The sequence below is a fragment of the Lynx rufus genome, unplaced genomic scaffold (genome assembly GCF_022079265.1).
Source record: "Lynx rufus isolate CCGP_SWC_20201006 ecotype Redwood Valley unplaced genomic scaffold, mLynRuf1.p SCAF_28, whole genome shotgun sequence".
Lineage (NCBI taxonomy): Eukaryota > Metazoa > Chordata > Mammalia > Carnivora > Felidae > Lynx > Lynx rufus.
The window spans coordinates 12,677,406-12,698,456 of NW_025814843.1; the positions used below are offsets into that span (position 1 = coordinate 12,677,406).

General features: G+C 49.2%; 1 protein-coding gene across 3 annotated transcripts in view; it reads left to right on the forward strand.

Annotated features, from left to right (window-relative positions):
* The first annotated feature begins 156 nt into the window (after window positions 1-156).
* ZZEF1 (zinc finger ZZ-type and EF-hand domain containing 1) overlaps window positions 157-21,051 on the forward strand; it is a 103,490-nt gene continuing 82,595 nt past the window's right edge. For all 3 annotated transcript variants that reach the window (XM_047090023.1, XM_047090024.1, XM_047090025.1), the window contains exons 1-3: window positions 157-621; window positions 17,285-17,429; window positions 20,739-20,933. In XM_047090023.1, coding sequence (XP_046945979.1) covers window positions 268-621; window positions 17,285-17,429; window positions 20,739-20,933 — 694 coding nt within the window. In that variant the 5' untranslated portion in view covers window positions 157-267. The remainder of the gene's footprint in view (window positions 622-17,284; window positions 17,430-20,738; window positions 20,934-21,051) is intronic.

Below are 21,051 nucleotides of genomic sequence, written 5' to 3' on the forward strand. Positions count from 1 at the left end.
ACGTGAGGACGCACTCGCCCTCTCGGAAATCGGGGCTCCACCCTCTGTCCTCCGCGTGCTGTCTGTCGGCATCTGGTAGAATCCGCTTGACGGCGCCTTTGCGACGGCAGTCCTCGCTTGACGGCGACGAAGCCGGAAGCTCCAGCCGCCGCCGTCGTCCCCTCCCTGTCCCCGCCCGCCGGGTGCCGCCGGAGGTTGACAGGTCGAGGCGGGGAGGCGGCGGCGGCGGCGGCGGCGGCAGAGCCGGACGCCCGAGACGGAGACCCCATGGGGAACGCTCCGAGTCACAGCAGTGAAGACGAAGCCGCCGCCGCCGGTGGCGAGGGCTGGGGCCCGCACCAGGAGTGGGCCGCAGACTCGGGCACGATCCCCGGCCCGGGCCCCGCGGCGCCCGCGCTGCCGCCCGCCGCGGCGCTGCTGGAGCCGGCCCGGCTGCGGGAGGCGGCGGCGGCGTTGCGGCCCGCGCCGCCCTGCGAGTCTCTGGTGTCTAGGCACCACGGCGCGCTGCTGCGCTGGCTGGAAGAGCGGCTGGGCCGCGGCGAAGAGTCCGTCACCTTGGAGCAGTTCCGGGAGCTGCTGGAGGCTCGTGGCGCCGGCTGCTCGGGCGAGCAGTTCGAGGAGGTCAGGCCCGGCTGGCGACCGCGGGGGCGGGGGCAGGGCGGTCGCCCTCTAGGGCGTGAAGAGGTGGGCGGTGCGGCTCTAGACGGGCCAGGCAGGAACCCACAAGGTCCGCAAGTTCGGAGGATGGGAGCAAGGGGCGCTCGCTTCCAGCCTGGACACTCCGGGGGACGGCTGCGAATCTCTTTAACCTTTACTAGAGGTGCGGAAAGCCCAGACTAGGCCGTTCGTGCTTGGAAGAACTGGACAAGCCAAGCCCAGATGTCTTTGCATGTGGTAGTACAGACATTTGTGCCCTGGCCTGACGCTTGATCGGTTGCTCTCTGGATCTCCCTTATCAGGCTCCGGGACGGTGTAAGGGAAGGGAGGCGTATAGGGATCGAGGGAGTGGCAGTGAACACAGAAAACCATTCCGTTTTATTGACCAGAGCACCTTCCGAATCCAGTGTGGGCGCCTAACAAATGTGGGAGGAAAATGACACACAGTGGAAAATCTCACATTCCAGCAGCCATTCTCATCGCACAAAAACTAGCATTTCCAAAGTACACGTTTGTTTCCAGATAGTTGAAGAACCGTATTTTAGACTCAAGCCTCCGCTTAACCTAAAACTGATAGACAAATGTCAGGTTTCCTGTAAATACTTGTAATTATACAGCCTTTGGCCTAAGTCACCAACATCATCTCTATTAAATGGTTAACAGCAAATTGATACGGCAACAATGTTGTTTCTTCAAAGAGATTTTAGGAATCACCTGTACGTTTCATGGTGGAGTTAAAAAGAACTGAGCCAGGGTCGTCCACTGAGTCATTGGCAACCTGAGACTATCATTCAGATCCCTTGATTTTTCTGTTTTTTTTTTGTCTTACGTCCCACTGCCTTCTTCTTGGGACCCTATTTCTTTAACTCCACAGCGCTATGACAAAAAGATGCTTATTTTGTGAAAATGAGTAAGCCATGTAAAATCTTCAGTGTCGGTGAAGGGTGAGTATATAAAGCAGTAAACCGACAGCTAGTTGTAATGATGTTAAAAAGTGATGTACGCTTTACAACAAGAGGCTCTTAAAGTATTTTAAGAACATTTACTGTGTGTAGTCAGAATTCAGATACTGTGGTTTATGTGTTTCTTACATTTTCTTTCAGAAGATACCTGTAAGATATCTCAGTTCTTGACAATGTGATCATATTAGTTAGTGAAGGGTCTCCATGTATATATTTTCTTAATTCCAAGAGTTCACATAATACTTTCCACTCTAGCTCTCGGTGTATTAAGAGAAAATGAAGTGGTCCCAGAAAGGGCTGTGCAGATCAGTTGAAGGAGGTGGCACATTTCAGAATTGTCCAGAAGGGAATGGAGGGAGAGCATTTACATTGAGAGTGACAGGAGTAGGGCTGTGAGTGGAGCTGACAGGAGCCCTGTAGTGTAAGGTCAAGAAGTCCTCAGGGTGTTGTCCAGAGGTCCCTCGAGGGCTGTGGTATTGTTCACTGAGCAAATATTTGTTGAACGTGTGCTGAGTGCCAGGCTCCTGGATGACTGTGGAAAAAGCAGATACTTGCTCTGAAAGGGAGACACACGTGAGCCCAGCAATTATAGGTGTGGTGAGTATGAGCCAAAGGAAAGTGTAGGGAAAAAAATAGCAAGAGTATTTAATCTCCTCTGGGAAGTCAGGGAAAATTTATGTGGAGGGTGACACCTCAGCTCAGAGTCGAAGGGTGAAAGCAGGCAAGGATCAGAAGAAGGGTTAACAGTGTTTCAGGCAGAGGGAATCATGTGCACCGAAGTCCAGAGAATGGAGAGTCTGGGAGAATAGGGTGACGAATGAGGCTTAGGCAAAACTGCTTCAAGGGACAGAGAAGCCCGTGCGTTGGTGGTTTAAATAGTAAACAGGCTTCATATGGAAAAGGCCAGGTGGGTAGTCCAGCTTTGACGTGGCAATTTCAGTCATCGGGGACCTGGCTCCATCCATCTTCTTGTGCTGTCATCATCCACAGGCACCTTTTACTTAGTGATCCAAATGATGCCTTCCACTGTCACTTTGCACATTATGCCAGCAGGAAAGGGAAAAGGGAAGGAGAGGGCCATATCTCCTTTCTTAAGGGCAGGGCTCGCATCCCATTGGCTCAAGCCCAGTGATATGGCCACGCTTAGCTGCAAGGGAGGCTGGGAATGGGCGAGATTTTTATTTCATGGCCATGTAATTTGCTGAAAAATAAGTATGTAATTACTGTGAAAGAGGAGAGCAGATATCACATTATAATTGGTAGTCTTTGACTCACGTGGCTCGGTTCCTGAATGCTGAAGGAGAGAGCAAGGCTAGAGGAGTAGGCAGGAATCAGCCCATGGGGAGTCCTTTGCAGCCTCTGTGAAATAGGAGTTTGGAAACGAGTTTTAAGCAGGGTACGTGATGGTTGTGGCTTCCTTGTGTAGAACTGGTTGGAGAAGTGGATCCAAGCAGATCAGTTGGAGGCCATTATGAACAATTTTGAGAGGTGTGTAGGAAGTAGGACAAGCAGTCCTGAGTCTGAGTGGAGGATTAGAAGGAGAAAGGAATCAAGGATGACCCCAGCATTACTGGTTTAAGCAGTCAGAAAAGTGACAGTACCGTTTTTGACAACAGAAACCTTTTCAGGAAGGGACGATCAGAGACAAGATGAGTTTGGTTTGGCCATGCTGAGCTCAGTGTGTCCATGGGGCAGCTAAGTGGAGGTGTGTCTTAGCCTGTTGGGCGTTTGCGTCTGGAGAGTCCTGGGAGAGAAGACCTGCCTGAGAAACAGGGTCATCTCCTTGTTCCAGTGAGGAAATTGCCGCATTGTTGCCTCCTAGTCTGATGTATGTGATGTCTTTTCTTTCTTTTCCTTTCAGTGACCGAAAGTCAAAAATATTATGCTCGGTGAGGACTTAGATCCCTTCGAGGTGATCCATGGACCGTTGAGCATAGTTAAATCCGGAGGTCACTCCGCCCCTGTAACTGAAGAAATACCCGGGAGGAAAAACCGAATGGTTGTACCTTCCTGTTATGAAACACAAAGTGCCAGTAGCCACCTATGTGGCAAAAATAAACATTAAGGAGCTGTAAGCACAGCAGTGAGAACTGGTGACTTGTAAAATGTTGCAAGTTCTTGTTTTTGTAAAAATCCCGGGTACCATCTAGGGCCGTGGCATAGAGCATTAAGTGTCCGTAGACCGAAGTCACAAGATACGTGTCGGGAAGTCTTCGTTCACCTCTGTGTAACTGTCTCCCTCCTTGTCTACAATGTATTCAGACACTTGGTATCTGGTGACTTTGGCCAGCTGTGCAGGGCCGGTGGGTGACAGCAGCCACCACAATGAGGAGGAGACTGAAGACTCTGTAGGGTTCAGGGACTCACCTAAGAAGATTGGAAATTACGTTTGGGTAGTGACACTCAAGTGTGAGTCTTCTGTCGCTGAAGCCTGTGCCCTTTCTCCTTCAAGGACCTGCTTCTCTGTGATTGTTATTCTGTAGTCTCATCATTCCTCTTAAGCTTTAATTCTTTTTTTGTTTTAACGTTGCATTTATTTTTGAGAGACAGTGTGAGCAGGGGAGGGGCAGAGAGAGGGGGGACAGGGGACTCTGCGATGATAGCGGCGAGCCCGATGCTGGGTTCGAACTCACGAGCTGTGAGATGGCGACCTGAGTCAAAGTCAGACGCTCAGCCAACTGAGCCACCTAGGCGCCCCTAGCCTTAATTCTTTAATTCTCCCCTATGTGCTAAGGGAGGCCTGGCAAGGATAATTCAAATTTGAGAAAGAGCATGGTGTATTTTTCTTGACGTCTATTTAGCTGTATTAGATTGGGTGTGGGGATAGTTGGGGCTTTGCTTGATACTAAAATCTGGTGACTTTCCCTCTGTACTGGTTAGCACTGGTTGGCACTGGTTAGTGAAAGAGAGCAGGTCTGACTCTATGTGAAGGCTTTTTCAGATTGGGGGGGCGCCCTGGTGGCTCAGTCGGTTAAGCGTCCTACTTTGGCTCAGGTCATGATCTCGCAGTTCATGGCTTCCAGCCCCGCGTCAGGCTCTGTGCTGACTGCTTGGAGCCTGGAACCTGCTTTGGATTCTGTGTCCCCCTCTCTCTGCCTCTCCTCCACTCACGCTCAGTCTCTCACTCTCAAAAATAAAAACCTGACTGGGATAAGCTCACAGTGGTTGTTCTGTCCATAAGTACAGGGTAATTGTATTAGTAATATCCCAAGAGTTAAGTGTTAGCCACGTATGTGATTCTGTGCTTTAAGGTAAGTCTGTCCTTTGAATCGAGTGTGGAGACATTTCTGTGTCTTAGTTAATTCTCCCCTTAAGCTGGTGAAAATGTATTCTGATACTTCCATACAAGTGTAAGGGTTTTTGTGAAAGAGTAATAAAATGTCTTTGTGGTAGCAACTGAAATGGTGAGTTATTTCTCTTCCTCGAGCACAGTGGAGCAGGTTCATTGGCATACGTTCCTATCACACGGCTGAGTTGCCGAGCTGTGTATTTGCTCTTGGGCTCCAAGTCTGCATTGCCGTCTGCATCCACCCAGGTGCCTTGCCTTCACATTCCCACGACCTTGGTTGCTTGAGGTGGTGTCCTAGAGAAGTTGCTGGAATTGTATTACAGACCAAAGTCTGAAGCGTTATCATTTTATAGTGTGACATACCTTTTCTCGTGGTAGGTGTGGTCCATGGGGAAGGATTCGGTCTGTTCTAGGGAGCGGTATCTAGTTGACTTCTATGCAGAAGAGCGGTAGAGTTAAAATTAAATGTCTGTTTGACATCAGACATTAGAGATGACGTGTTTGTGCTCTCGGCATGATAGGCTTGCAGAAGATCGCGTAGAGTCCAGGGCAGGAAGAGGTGCTGAACACAGAATGGCAGCAGTCGGCTGTTAGGGGGGAATTGAGATGAATGGGTCTTACTGGATTAATTTGACATACTCACTTTGGTGCTTTGGGAAATTCATTGGGCTGTAAATCTGAGGGAAGGACCATTTTTATTTATTTATCATGTTAGCACGGCCCCGGCTCACAGCCAGGGCTCAGTGGGTGTTCTCCCCTGTAGGGACCTCACGTTGATTCAACAGATTCAATATGGTGCTGGCCTCATTCTCCAGCCTTGTGTTTTATCTTCAATCTGTCACCTTACGGTAATGTATTTTTTGATGTTTGAGGAAACAGTTAAATATAGCTTTAGTGAAAACTTAAAAAGGTTCTTAGTCACTGCTGGGTTTTAGAGGAAATTTAGAGAAAAATACCATTTGTCATTGTCGTGTCAACAGTATTAATCAGCTAATTTAGAGTGGCCCTGAGCCCACGAAGTATGCGGACAGAGCTGTGCAGGTGTCATTCTCTACCCTTTCAGGGCACAGAGGGTTAGATTCTTGTGTCTGCACCGTGAAGATGAAGCAGGCTGCAAGCACCACTGACCCTTAGCTCAGAGCCTGCAGGGACTCCCTGCTGCCTGAAAAGTCAGGTGCATATTCCTCGGAACGGGTTGGAGCCCACAGGCTGGCCCGTCTGCCCTTACCTGCGCGAGCCCTGTGCCCTAGCCGGTGGGACACCCACCTTGTCCTGTGTGTGGACCTTGCTTCTCTCAGTTCTTCGGGATTCCCTGCCTTGGCCCTGTCACCTGGTCAGGACCAAGCTTTTCTTGTGACTTGATTCAAATGTCTTTTGTGTCCTTCTGATTCAGCCCTGCCCTTGAGGCCCTTGTTTCCTGTTCTGTACACGTCGTTGGGCACTTAGGAGCGCACTGCCTGGTCTCGTTCAGCAGTTAGGCTGCGAGGCCCCCACCCACCGGCCTTTGCTGCTGCAGCACCCAGGAAGCCTTCAGTTAGCGATGGCCATGGGTGGTGAAGAGGCAGTGCGGCAGGGGAGGGTGCTGGCAGAATTGGAGGTTATTTTGGCGCTGTGTGCTTTTCTGGGTCGGGGATGATGGCGTTGCCTTCTTCCGGAGAAATTCATGGTTCTCAGAGAACTATATGGAGGAGCTCTGTTTTAATTTCCTGGATTTCTGAAATGCCACTTCATCAGGTGCTGTCTTACTGTAGAAATTTCAGTGGCTCCCCATTGCTTTCACAATCAAATGTTGGGCTAACCTTTAGGTCTTAGTACCTTTCCACGCTCATCTCCTGGTATTTTCAGCCAGACAAGCCCATTCACAGTTTCTCGTATGTGTGGGGATTTTGTCCTCTGCTCCCGTTGCCCCCTGTAGCCCTTTGCCCCACCCTGAGCAGTCTTTCAAGATCCACAGAGGAGCATTTAACAGTAGCATGGAGTTTGGGAAAGGCTTCACCAAACCAAGGCTTGAGAGGCCGGAAGAATTTGCCTGGCAAAGGAAGGAAGGGATAGAGTTGAAAGGTGTGGCATGTGCAGATAAAGTCGCGTGGGAGAGTGTGGCAGAGTTTGGGAATGACGCTCCTTTGGCATCTAGTCTAGAGTCGGGGGGCAGGGTGGCTTGGTAGCGATTGCATGCAACCTGTCCCCTCCCCTTTCCCAGTAAAGGGGTCCCTTCTGTAACACCCTGGACAGATGTGTAGTGAGTCCACTAATGGGATCAGTGAGCTTGCTGTTCTGTAAGTCCGCCCGTTCCACTGCCCTGAGCTTCAGACTTGGGCCCTGGGGTCAGCCTGCGCAAGTCCTGGTCCCACCATGCCTAAGCCGTGTGACTCACACGAGCACCCTGCGTCTCAGCTGCCGGTCCTGTATCTCCCTTATCTAGTTACCCTGAGGGTTAAATGAATTAGTTCCCGAAGAGCGCCTGGAAGAGCACCTGGAACGGTGCCTGGCACGTGCTTGCTGCTGTTTCTGGTGTCACTTTTCTCTGGTCCCAGCTCTGCACTAGGACCGTGTGCTCCGTCTTCTGTGGACTAAGCCTTTGAGTACTTCACTTAGACGCGGCTGCAGCACTGTCCCACAGGTGGGCAAAGGGAGGCTTCAAGTGAGAGGTGAGCCTCTCAGCCAGCAGGTGGCAGTACTGAGACCAGATCCAGAACTCTGATGCAAGCATGTTTCTCCCAAATGGAACCAGTGTGCCACCTTCGTGTGGAGCCTGACGTGTGCCCTCTGGTCCTTGCCCCGGTTCTGGTCTGCTGTGTGTACCATGGTCGTGATCCCACTGCTGGTTCAGGCGGTTAAACAGGATCGGTCTGAGCCCCGTCCCGTGTTGCCCTAGGCCAGGGCAGATGGATAGAAACGTGCAGCCGGCCAGTGCACTCTCGTGTGTCTCGTCTGCGAGGTGGGTACTAGATTGTAGTGACAGTTCTTTGCACTTTGCCAGGCGTAGTTTTGTTCTGAAACCTTTGGATCCTCATGGCAAGCTCTGAGGACAGGCTGAGCAGGAAGAGGGGTTGAGACTTAGGGGCCCAGAGTTTTGTCCCAGGCTCACAGAGGAGAGGCGGTGAGTCTGGCGCCATACGTGATTACAGACATCCTCTTAGTCTCACTGTGTTGCGCTCGTTGTTTTCTCACATGCTGCATGGCCTAGGGCCTGTACTTGGGTGCTGCCTGGGCGGTTACGTTGTGGCTGGCAGAGCAGGGCGGGTGTGGTAGGAGGAGGCCTGAATCGGGGGAGGAGGACGAGGAGACTGCGGGCCGCGTCCCTGACCGCCTGGAGATGGGTGTTGGCCCCATGGAAATAGGGGGCACTGCTCTGTTTTTAGATCAAAGTGGACTCATCCCCTTTGCACAGTTAGGGCCAGACCTAGTGTATCCACTTGGGTTTTGGGCCCCACGTTCCAGGGCGTAGAGTTTCAAACCGCTAGAAATTTGGTGAGTGTCTAGTGAGTGTTAATTTGCATATTAAACGTTAAACAGATCAGAATGGAGTAGGAAAGATCAGAGCACCTTGTATCTGATCAGAGAAAGTATGCCATCGTTTCATGATACTCTTGTGTCAACATTATGGACACGGGGTCGTGACATGAAACGTGCTTCATCCAGCGGCTCAGCCAGTGAGACTTCAGAAGCTCCGCTCTGAGGTTATGTTAAACTGGAGGGTCCCCCAGGGGACAGGCAGCGTGGCAATGAGACTAAACCCGTACGAGATAGAGAACTGGCTGAGGGAGACTCGGTGCCAGACGATCACTGTTTTCAGTGGGCCGTGGGCCGTTTGGGGGCACAGGGCTCGGGTACGTTCCGCACGCCCACAGGTGGTGACGTGAAGGCGGCGCGTTCCCTTGCGTTCTGTGGAGAAGAGAGTCGTTGCTGTCAGAACCGGCCAGAAGACCGGAGTTTCCCATCCCCAGTGTGTGTCCCAGAGACACTGGAGAAGGGGTTCCAGCTGTACAGAGGCACATCTTCTTTTTTTTATTTTATTTTATTTTATTTTATTTTATTTTATTTTTTTAAATTTTTTTCAACATTTTTATTTATTTTTGGGACAGAGAGAGACAGAGCATGAACGGGGGAGGGGCAGAGAGAGAGGGAGACACAGAATCGGAAACGGGCTCCAGGCTCCGAGCCATCAGCCCAGAGCCCGACGCGGGGCTCAAACTCACAGACCGCGAGATCGTGACCTGGCTGAAGTCGGACGCTTAACCGACTGCGCCACCCAGGCGCCCCCAGAGGCACATCTTCTAAGAGATTTGTCAGTCCGTTCCAGTTCGAGCGCTGACAGAGATCGGGAATGACTGGCTCCCTCCACCCTCGATATTCTCCGGCGGCCTCGTGGTCCCCTTACCGTGAGATTGAGCTCTTCAGCCTAATGGGCCCGGCCCTCTCCATCCTGACCTCCGTCCGGCTCTTCCTCTGCCTGCCTCGGTTGCAGCCACACCAAGCACGTTGTAGTCCTCTTGGTTTTCCCTGCACTCTGTCTGTGCTCACACTCCGTCCCCTCTACCTAGCATGGCTGCCCCATCGTCATACGCTTACAGATTCCTAGGTATTCGTCAAGGCCTAGTGCAAGGGTTGTTTCCTCGGGGCCGTTTTCCCCGATCGTCCCTCCCGCTCTGGTGCTTCTGGTCTCTGAGTGTCTGTTAGCTCACGGCACAGCTGTTCCTAGTGTGGGGTCCCAAATCTTAATAGGATTCAAATCCAAGCAGCGTTATTTACTGCTACTCATCATGTGGACTTGAACAAAATACGTAACCTCTCTGTTGCTCACTAGTGAGAGGGTAGTACCTATGTTTGGGGCTGTTGTGGAAAATGCGAGTCGACGCACGTTAGAGCCTTAGAGCTCTGCCTGGTGCTTAGTAAATGCTCAGTAACTGTTAGGTACGCAGTTGTTCATGCTGTAATTTCGTTGTTACAATGATCACACACCACGTTGCTGCCGTTGGTTTACAGTCTGCTCTAAGGCTGCGAGGGTTTTAGAGGGCAAGGACTGTGCCCTGTTTATTTTCATACGTGTAGAGACGAGCGCAAGTTGTCGGGCGTAGTGGCTGCTTATCAGAGAGTGTTGAGCAAGCGCATGAGCAAACCAGATTCCGCGAAGTCCTGTGAGACAGACGAGGCGTTACTGTTCGGTTTGAAAACCTGTACGTTTCTTCTTTTTTTTAATGTGATTCCCTCACCTTCGGTCTTTTTTTTAAATTAAATTTGATTAATTAGTTAATTATTGTTATTTTTTAATTTACATCCAGATTAGTTAGCATATAGTGCAACAGTGATTTCAGGAGCAGATTCCTTAATGTCCCTTTCCCATTGAGCCCATCCCCCCCTCCCACCACCCCTCCAGTAACCCTCTGTTTCTTCTCCATATTTAAGAGTCCCTTGTGTTTTGTCCTCCTCCCTGTTTTTATATTATTTTTGTTTCCCTTCCCTTCTGTTCATCTGTTTTGTCTCTTAAAGTCTTCATGACTGAAGTCATATGATTTTTGTCTTTCTCTGACTAATTTCACTTAGCATAATACCCTCCAGTTCCATCCACGTAGTTGCCAATGGCAAGATTTCATTCTTTTTGATTGCTGAGTAATACTCCATTGTATCTATATACCACATTTTCTTTGTCCATTCATCCGTCGATGGACATTTGGGCTCTTTCCATACTTTGGCTATTGTCGATAGTGCTGCTATAAACGTGGGGGTGCATGTGTCCCTTCGAAACAGCACACCTGTATCCCTTGGGTAAATACCTAGTAGTGCACTTGCTGGGTCATAGGGTAGTTCTATTTTTAATTTTCTGAGGAAGCTCCATACTGTTTTCCAGAGTGGCTGCGCCAGTTTGCATTCCCACCAACAATGCAAAAGAGATCCCCTTTCTCCGCATCCTCGCCAACATCTGTTGTTGCCTGAGTTGTTAATGTCAGCCATTCTGACAGGTGTAAGGTGGTTTCTCATTGTTGTTTTGATTTGTATTGCCCTGATGATGAGTGATGTTGAATATTTTTTCCTGTGTCGGTTGGCCATCTGGATGTCTTCTTTGGAGAAGTGTCTATTCATGTCTTTTGCCCATTTCTTCACTGGATTATTTGTTTTTTGGGTGTTGAGTTTGATAAGATCTTTATAGATTTTGGATACTAACCCTTTATCTGATATGTCGTTTACAAATATCTTCTCCCATTCCATCGGTTGCCTTTTAGTTTTGCTGATTATTTCCTTCGCTGTGTGGAAGCTTTTTGTTTTGATGAGATCCCAATAGTTCATTTTTGCTTTTGTTTCCCTTGCCTCTGGAGACGTGTTGAGTAAAAAGTTGCTGTGGCCAAGATCAAAGAGGTTTTTGCCTGCTTTCTCCTCGAGGATTTTGATGGCTTCCTGTCTTACATTGAGGTCTTCTATCCATTTTGAGTTTATTTTTGTGTCTGGTGTAAGAAAGGGGTCCAGGTTCATTCTTTTCTACATGTCGCTGTCCAGTTTTCCCAGCACCACCTGCTGAAGAGATTGTCTTTATTCCATTGGATATTCTTTCCTGCTTTGTCAAAGATTAGTTGACCATACGTTTGTGGGTCCATTTCTGGGTTCTGTATTCTGTTCCATTGCTCTGAGAGTCTTTTTTGTGCCAGAAAACCTGTACGTTTCTTTGAGGACAGTTTCCGAGTGTTAGGAAATGACTTATTTATTTGGTGAAGCTGTTAGTCATGCTGTTCTGATTTTTTTCTCTCTCACCCAAAATGTCTTTGTTTTTGTTTGTTTCAAAATTCTTCTTGTTGTATTCATTAACTGTTGACAGATCAACAGAATCTATGAGGAATAGCAAAACTGTCGTCGTTTTTATAACCTTACTTCTATGGGATTTTTTTTTGTCTGTCATCAGCACAGGAGTTGGGAAGCAGAGAGCACTGGAGATGCAAGAAACAAGGAGGAAGCCAAGAGCTTTAGTGGATGTAGGACTTGAGTGCCATCTTGAGGTTTAGAGAAAGCGCGTCTCAGGTTTAAGGCTAATTCTGAGTAAACGTGGGCATGAGGTGCTGTTGGGGAAAGAGAAGAGCTCAAAGAGATTTTACGTCCTCAGTTTCCAGACTGCAAGAGCCCTGGGCCTTCTCTGAGCAAAGGAAGGAGAATACAGTCTTGAAGAACTGAGTCTGGAGTCTCGGATTCCAGTAGTAGCTGTGTGACCTCAGGCAAGTTATCTGACCTCTCCGTGCATCTACGAAGTGGGGCAGTTAATACTAAGTGCTGCTGCTGCCCTTACGAGGGATAAGTGGTGTTACGCAAAGTGCCTGGAGTTTAGGGATGCTCAGATGTTGGTTTGGAGCTTCCCAAAGCATACGTCCTTCCCCGTGGGCCGGGCTGCAGTTGTGCTGATGCCCTCAGACCTCGAGTCCTTATGGTGCCCTGCCGGGGCCAAGTGGGGAAGGGCTGTGTGCACTGTGGTTGTCACATGGTGGGGTCTTGGGGCAGACGGAGGCTGTGCTTCTGTTCTGTCTCCCTCCACGCCCATTGGCTCCGATTTTTATATCAGGCTTGTGTTCTCATTTCCTGATATTTAAAAATCCCCCTCGATGCAGATTGTCATGTTACTGCCATTAGCAAACACTTATGCTTTCAGGCCTTATTTTGCACACACACGTGTGTTTTCATATTTGTGTGTCTGAGGCTTTGTACTAATGTGCAAAGTGTGTATATTTGGTTTTTTAAAACTATCGTGAGACTGCTCCCTGATATTCTTTCGTAGCCTACTTTTTCAGTCCGTGGCCTTCACCTTTCCATGTCAGTTCATGTCTGTGTCATCTGATGTCCATATTCACGCCTTTCCGGTTGTCCCAGAACTCTTATTTGTGGTTGATATATCCAGTGTTTACAGAGGAGGAATATTACGTGACTGAAAAAGCTGTAAAACCACTGATGCAGTCTATCCTGTGCCTGAAGCAGACACTCAGAATTCTTGATTTTCCTTGTCATCACTCACGCGGCATAGAGCCCATGGGTCGTCCGCGCCCCTACGCAGTGTCTCACTGTCCCCGAGTTGTCACTCGGCCCCTGCAGCTGGTGCTGGTAGGTCCCCGAGAGTCACCAGATGTCATGTTTACATTACTTTATGAGTTGTCAGTTTTTAGGCCATCTTATTCCCCCCACAGAGCACGAGTCCTTAGTTGTCCTTCGCCGTCCTGTCCTCACCCACATCCACACACCTGTCCCCCGGCAGAGTGTGTCTGCTGTGTTTAGTTCGCTCTCGGTGTGTGTGTTATTAAGGTGACATGAATCGTGTGTGTCGCCGAGCCGTTTATTCCACTGCTGCTTTTCCTTATGCGTCTTTCCTCCCACGTTAATAACTAAATTGGTGCTTTTTGGTCCCTGTCATTAATTTCACTCCAGATTCTCTGCCAGTTTCCTGAATGTCTTCTCACATGTTCAGTGTGTTCAAGCACACAGGAAGGAGTTGCATAGACTCATCTTCTCCAGAGCTTTCCGACCTGCCTCATTCTGGACGTGTGCTGTGCAGCACCCCAGGGACTCGTCCACTCTCTCGGTTGGACCCCATTCTTCCTCTTTCTCCGTGTGGTCTTTATTCAGGTGACCACACCCTCTGGTCGCTTTCTGACTAAGGGAGCATGAACTAGTGTGTGTTTTGAGAGCCTTGTGTGTGGAAGAATGTCTTTTTCCGCTCTTTCACAGTTGGTGGTATTTTGGCTACATGCTGACTTTGGGGTTAGAGAGGACCCCCCCCCCCATATGTGGAGGGCCCAGCTCCCATCGCCTTCCATCTCCCGGCATACCTGTGGAATTAGCCTCTGGTTCCTGGCCTCTGATATGGACGCTGTGTCTCCTCCCTGCAAGTAGGAACTTCTGCTCAGCGACGTGAAGTCTCAGCACCGTGTGCCTTTATCCATCTGTAGGGTATTCGGCCTCTTCTGTTTCAAAACTCACATCCTTCAGTTTGGGGAAATCCCCTCGAATCGTAACGATTGTCCTTTCTCTCCCTGTGCTGTCTGTGCCCCTTTCTTCTGGAACTCCGAGTGTTTGGATAGTGGGCTCCTGGACTGGCCTCCTGGTTGTTTTCCTCTTTTCTTTCCCAGTTTTCGTCATTCTGTCTTTTTGCTGTACTCTCTGGGCACCTCAGTCCACTGAACTTCCAGCCTCTTGAGATTTCTCTTCCAAAATCTGTTAAGATTTTCGTTTTGCTGTGATATGTTAACTTTCAGGAGCTTATGAAAACATTCTGAATAGACTGGCTTTAATAGTAGTCTCCTGTTCTTTCATGATGACACAGCGTCTTTTTTATTAGCTGGTGGTGGCTGCTGATATATGGTGGTTCTGAATATACTAGAACCCACTAGGTTGTGCACTTTAAAAGGGTGAGTTTGACGGTATGTGAGTTACACCTTAGTAAAAGTGGTATTAAAAATATCTTTTTTTGGGGCGCCTGGGTGGCGCAGTCGGTTAAGCGTCCGACTTCAGCCAGGTCACGATCTCGCGGTCTGTGAGTTTGAGCCCCGCGTCAGGCTCTGGGCTGATGGCTCAGAGCCTGGAGCCTGTTTCCGACTCTGTGTCTCCCTCTCTCTCTGCCCCTCCCCCGTTCATGCTCTGTCTCTCTCTGTCCCAAAAATAAATAAACGTTGAAAAAAAAAATCTTTTTTTAAATATTTGTCTGAAGATACTGATGATCACCTTTTTGACGGTCTTGTCTCCTTCTCCTTTCTTTTCTCCAAGTTGCTTGTTCTGTGTTTCATATTAAGCCGTTCCTCAAACGTCAGTGGTCCTGGGCTGCCCCCACTCACGTTAAAGAGCAGGGTACTAAAGAGGTGGGGGCTCCATGCGTCTGGCTTACTGACAGCTGAGCCTCACTGGAAGGTGCTGGGCCCTTGCGGGGGGTGCCCTCCAGTGCCAGTGTCTCCAGGTCTGTCCTCAGGGGCTTGTCCAGCACCCCCAGAGAAGAGCCCCCCAGTGTCTTGCCCGGAGAGTGTGAAACTGGCTGCCAGCACTCGGAGAGCCCTAGAGGAGGGGTGAGTCTTACAGACCTTGACCCTTGGGCATTAGTGCCCCGTTTTCAGTACAGTATTGACCCTTTCAGCCGCGCCTGGTATTTCCTAGTCCGGAGACTCTGTGCCACGCTCTGGAGGAAATCAGCCCCGCACCCCAGCTTCTGACTGGGGAGAGGATCTGGAGATCTGTTACGTTTGTATGTTCGTTTGCTTTAAACCTGAGAAAATAGAGGTAAGAGAATAGAATGAACTCTCACAGACCTGTTCACCAGCTCCAACAGCTACCAACTCAAGGCCAATTTTATTTACTCTAAGCTCCACCTGCTTCTCCTCCAAATTATTTTGAAGCAAATCTTTCCCGCCACAAATATTTCATTGATTAATCTTTCATTATGTATCTTTAAAAGGTAAGAACTCTGGAAAAAAACACACAATCTCACTGTCACGCTTTTCCCTTAAAAAGAAACCCACGGTGATTCCTTAAGATCGGCGTCTATCCAGTCTGCTTTAACTGCTTTCCGAAACAGACTTCCCACGGGTTTCCCTCCACCTTCGGCAGCACCCACTGCTGCTGGGTCCTAAGAAGGCTTTGGGCCCCTCAGCACGAAGCAGCCTGTGTCTCCGCTTGCCCGCTCCCGGCTCAGGGGCCTCTTTCTTGCAGACAGTGGTGTTCACTAGGCGTCTGTTTGTTTCTCAGCTTCCACAGTTTTGTTGCTATTGCATCATACGATATTTGCTTCTGTCTTTGTGCTTTAGGAAAACATCCCTGTGTAATGTTGTCTTGGTGGGATTTCGGGAGGAGGCGGAGGTAAATGCCTTTGTTGGGACACTCGTGATGGCTGCTTGTGGTTTGCTCGGAAGCCTTGAGGCCTGGGCCTTCCTTCCCGGAGGCCCTCAGCCGTCTTTATACCCCACGGGCAACCGACGAGTCCGTCTTCGTGAGGAGCTTTTCCCTCTGACTTTTATCTTACGACCTTAATCCTCGCTGACCCTTCTTGTGACAGCCCGTTGCAGGCACCTGTTCTGCACCCTGAAGACCATGGTCCTGCGTCCGTCCTCACAGGCAGTGTCTTCTGTCCATCACGGTCTCTATCCTCTCATCCCTTCCATTCCTTTCCCTTTTGGGGTAGAGCTTCCGTAGTAAGCTATGGGTCTAATCAGAAAAGAAAAAGGTATTTTCTTCTTTTGAACATTGTTTCTTCATTACTGTAGTCTTTGATCCTGTTAACTTTTTGGATAATCTGGCGAGGTTGAGGAAAGGCCAAGAGAATGTGGCAGCTTTCTCTCACACTTTGCTCTGAACTGTCCCCCGTCCTGCACTGAATGCCCATGGTTTTAGACATGAACACTGGGATTTGTTACGTTCCTGTTAAACACTGCATTGTTTAGAGGTCCGTGACAGCAGTGGGTACTTGTATCAGTCATGAAACCTCAGTGGGAAATCTCCACATTTCATGACGGAGGGAAATAAGGAAAAGGCAGGAGTTTGAAGGAAGGGAGAGAATGACCTAGAAAAGAAGGTGGGGAGACTCTCAAAGTATTTCATGGTGAGGGATGTCTGTGCGTGAGTGTATCGTCAGGAAGAGAGAAGCCACTAATGCGGCAGAGATTGAGTTCTGGGGAGCTGGGACAGTCGCTAGGTGAGGGGAGTCTTGTAGAATGTGAGAGGGAATGGTGTCAGGGACACAGAGGGAATGACAGTGCAGGTGAGAAAGGAGAAGGAGACAGTTGGCACTCTGATATGCTTTCACTGTGTTGGACTCTGTTCAAATGTTACTTAATGCAGACAGCAGCCTGTGAGTTTGGTGATATTTGCTGCATTTTTCAGATCGAGGAGGTAAGGCTTTTGGAGATAAAGGAATGTGCGGACAGTCACATAGCTGGTTAGTGACAGAGCAGGATTCAGACCAAATCCCACATTGTACCCAGTTCCCCAGATGGCCCAACAAGGGCAGGGAGCAAGTGAGAATACGGTCAAAGGTTAGTGAAAACAGGGCTGTGGAGTTGATAAATCAAGTTGGGTCTTGCGACCAAAGAGTGTTTCAAAGGAAAAGCCCGGCTAACCCAAGGTGTTGCTCTAAGCCAAGTCTCTGATTCTAGCTTTGTGTTTGGCACTTTGTAACCAGTTGGAAAATGTTGCACAGGTTGCTTTCTGCAATTGTTTGGGAAAAGGGGGTTAATCCCATGAAAAAGATGGGAGGGTAACCTTGTGCGTGCACGTGGTATACTTCTGTACATGGTGCCTTACTATCCCGAACTTATTTGGTCCCTGAATGATGTCGGTGGACTCTTCCTGCAACCACAACAGCGTCACCAGCGGCAGAGTATCCATGATTTGGAACAGACGTGATTTTATTGTATCTCTTGTGTTGTAGGCCTTTGCCCAGTTTGACGCCGAGGGTGATGGTACAGTGGATGCTGAGAACATGCTGGAGGCCCTCAAGAACTCCAGTGGGGCTAACCTCCAGGGGGAGCTAGGCCACATCATCAGGCAACTGCAGGCCTGCTCTCTGGTCCCAGGTAAGGCTGTCGTCTGAGTGCTGAAGGCCGGAGGGTGCTTTTGCTGTCCTGTGGGTTGTCATGAGGCAGGCTGAGGGTGCCATGGAATAAACGTGCTTTTCCAGTCGTGTCTGTTAAGCCCACGGCTGGAGTCCGTGTTCTGTGTAATCATCCCTCTGGGTCCCCAGTACAGCGATGCTTGAGCAGATCTGCCGTTTTCAGGAACTTTTGTCGTGAGCCTGCCTTCCTTAGTGGGTATCTATTTCACTCTCTCCAGAAGCCGCCCCTGGCCCCAGGTGTGTGTTCTTGGTATCCTGCCTTTGTCTTTGCCTCATGTCAGCGCTGTGGTTAATTAATTAATCGTTCATTTATCCGTAAATGTCTGTCTTTATTCTTATAGTCTGAGCTCCGTGAGGACAGGGACCTTTTATTTCTGCTGTGTCCTCACATTTAACGTATCTTTGGTAGATGGTAGGTGCCCAGTGTTTGTTTGTTTTTGAAAGCTACCACTCTGAAATTTAAGTAGTAATAAAAACAGCATGAAAGTAAGCAATACTTCTTCTAGATTGTCCCTCGGAAAAAACTTTGTGTTTTGTATGGTTTCTTCTAGGGACTCTGAAGACAGAATCAAAATTAAGTTACCCTCTTTTTTCTCCAGTGAGAAAACAGTTGAGTTGCAAAGGAATAAAACTTTGCTTATCATCCTTGTACCCTCAGCTGGTCTCAGAACTTTTCCTACTCTGTGCTCTCGGTGTCCTAACATGTAGCGCAGAGCCTGGCGGGAGCAGCGGTGGAGGCGGGTAGACTTGGTAGATGCACCGATGTAAATGGGATTGCCCTTGACCTCTCTGACTTACCGCGGAGGGCGTGCTGAGCTGGGAAAGGACGACGTGTGTATATTGATGAAGAATGCAGCTTTCCGTTCTTCCTCAAGTCGTCTTCAATTGTATAATCTTGGATTTAAAAAAATGTTTATTTTTGAGAGAGAGAGAGCGTGAGAGAGTATGAGCAGGGGAGGGGCAGAGAGAGGGGGAGAGAGAGTCCCAAGAAGGCTCCACGCCGTCAGTGCGGAGCCCGACATGGGCTCAGTCTCATGAACCGGAATTCATGACCTGAGCTGAAATCAAGAGTCGGACACTTAACCAACTGAGCCACCCATGCGCCCCTAATTGTATCATCTTTATAGCATCGTAGGTAGTCCATACATGTTAACTTTTTTCCTACTCTCATGGCAGTTAAAAGTGTGCTTTGAATTACGTTTCGCTAAGTCATATCTCGGCATTTCCGTATCACTGCCACGTGTGCGTTACCAGCACCGGTAACATCGGGAGCTGTATGTGGACGCCTCAAGCAGATGTTGGGGAGGGGAGGAAGGGGCGAAGACCAGGGAACCCACCTGAAATAATACTCAGTGCACCGTTGTTCTGGGAGACTGGGGGAGGGGAGATAGAATTAGAAAGACTCGGGGCTCGGAGCCCAACGTGCTTACGTAGCAGGGTGGTGACTAGGACTTTTTATTCAAAATTTTCTATCAACCTCCAGTGTACAAAAACTATTTTCTCACAGTGTTAGGACAAACCCTGGTAAGCTGGACTCACCTGTTGTGGGATTTGTTCCTTGTCGCTCTTTCTGACCAAGATTGGAACTTGTCCCTTTCACATCTCATTGTGCTGGTGCTAAGCGTTTGCCACGTCCGCTGCCTGTTTCCGCGTGTCGAAGAATGTCCCCATTGCCAGAGTCTGTCTGCCTTTTCACGTGGGTGCTGAGCACGTGGGTGTGGCATCAGCAGTGTCATCACGTGAGGGTGGTGCTGCCGTGGAGTCTGCCCAGGGAACAGACACTGTACAAGGAGGGCAGGGGCGGCACGGACTGGTGAGTCTTGGGAAATGGAGCCCGTGTCTCCAGGGTTTGTGTGGAGGGCGTAGTCAAAATCGGCCACTTCCAGCACATAAATTCTCGTCAGTCTCGTGTTTTCTCTTAAAAATTAATGCAGAGTTTCATTCCTGAAGTAACCTGTTTGTTTGTTTGTTTGTTCAATTTATTATTTTTTTTAAATTTTTTAAATGTTTGTTTATTTTTGAGAGAGAGGCAGAGTGCAAGCGGGGGAGGGGCAGGGAGCGAGGGAAACACAGAATCCGAAGCAGGTTCCAGGCTCTGAGCTGTCAGCACAGAACCTGACGTGGGACTCGAACCCGTGAACTGTAAGATCATGACATGAGCCAAAGTCGGGCGCTTAACCGACTGAGCCCCCCAGGTGCCCCTAACCTGTTTGTTTTACACTTAATTTCTGCTAAGACTTTTGGGGTCTTGCGCTCGGTGCTGCATACATGGGGTGTCCAGTTTGTGAAAGTTCGTCAGTACACTTGTAACATAGGTACTTTTTGTCATGTCCAGTTATGATTCATTGGAAAGTAAAAGGAAAAGAAATTTCCCCCAAACCCATGAGTGTATCTGAGTTCTGGGAAGAGGTGCCGTGTTTATCCTCTCTCCACTTATTACTGGGTTATGGGCACCTGTGTTCACTGTAGGTTATGCGGAGCCATGGGAGGATGTTAAACAGGGGTAGACATTGTGTGTCTTGTGTGTTCGTAAGATTGCTTGGGTTAATGCCAGACAGAGGACGGCTGGGAGAGCCGCTCAGGAAATGTGGGTGGGTCAGCACGAATGGGAGATTTTGAGGCCAGAGGGATGGACGGAGTGGGCAGACTCCAGGGAGCTGCATTGGAGAGAGCACTGGAGTGGGGGCCAGAGCCTGCACGCCGTGAGATGCCACCGGGAATCGTGGTCAGGGTGGTGGCTGCACCGTCGTCATCATGGTGGCCTGTAGTTTCGTATAAAAAGTTACTCTTTTACTCACAGAGATGATAAACTTTATCCTGAGCTCACGTTCTGTCTATACAACACGTTTAAGAACTTCTGGTTAGTATTTCGGTGTTTATACCTTTTTAAAGTTTGGATTGAAACAAATAATCATTATTCAAAGTCTTCTACAATGTTATTAAACGAAAGGAATTTTTTTTTTTTGTTTTATTTTTGAGTGATCTCTACACCCAACATGGGGCTCGAACTCACAATCCCGAGGTGAAGAGGCACGTGCTCCACCACCTGAGCCGGCCAGGCATCCCATGAAATTAATTTTTAAGTTGAGATTACCACTGGTTCATTTCTTAAAAGTTGCTTAGATTTTTAAATGATCAAAACTTAGAGTATCAGTAAAGACCCATAATGGCTGCTTTTCACTCAGCCAGTCGAGGTAGGCCACCAGCGGGGGTGTGGGAACACTGTTGTGGCGCATTCCTGAATCACCCAAACTGGGTTTTGTCTGCCTAGGTTTTATAGACATATTTTCAGAGTCCAAGGAGGGCCTGGGTGTTCATGCGTCCCTGATCCTGCGTTTCCTGCATCGCAACCGGCTCTCCGGCATGGCCGTCCCCTGCCCCATGTTGGACCACTGCAATAACATGTGCTCCATGAGGGTTTCGGTTCTGAAGGAGTCCCTGGACCAGCTGGTACAGAAGGAGAAGGGTACGTGCACGTGTGTGGTGGGGGCTGTGGGACCGCGTTCTGTCGTCATTTCTTCCAGATGCGCTGTGAGCAGACCCTCCTCCCTGCCTTCTCTTCCGAAAACTAGAACAGCAGCCAG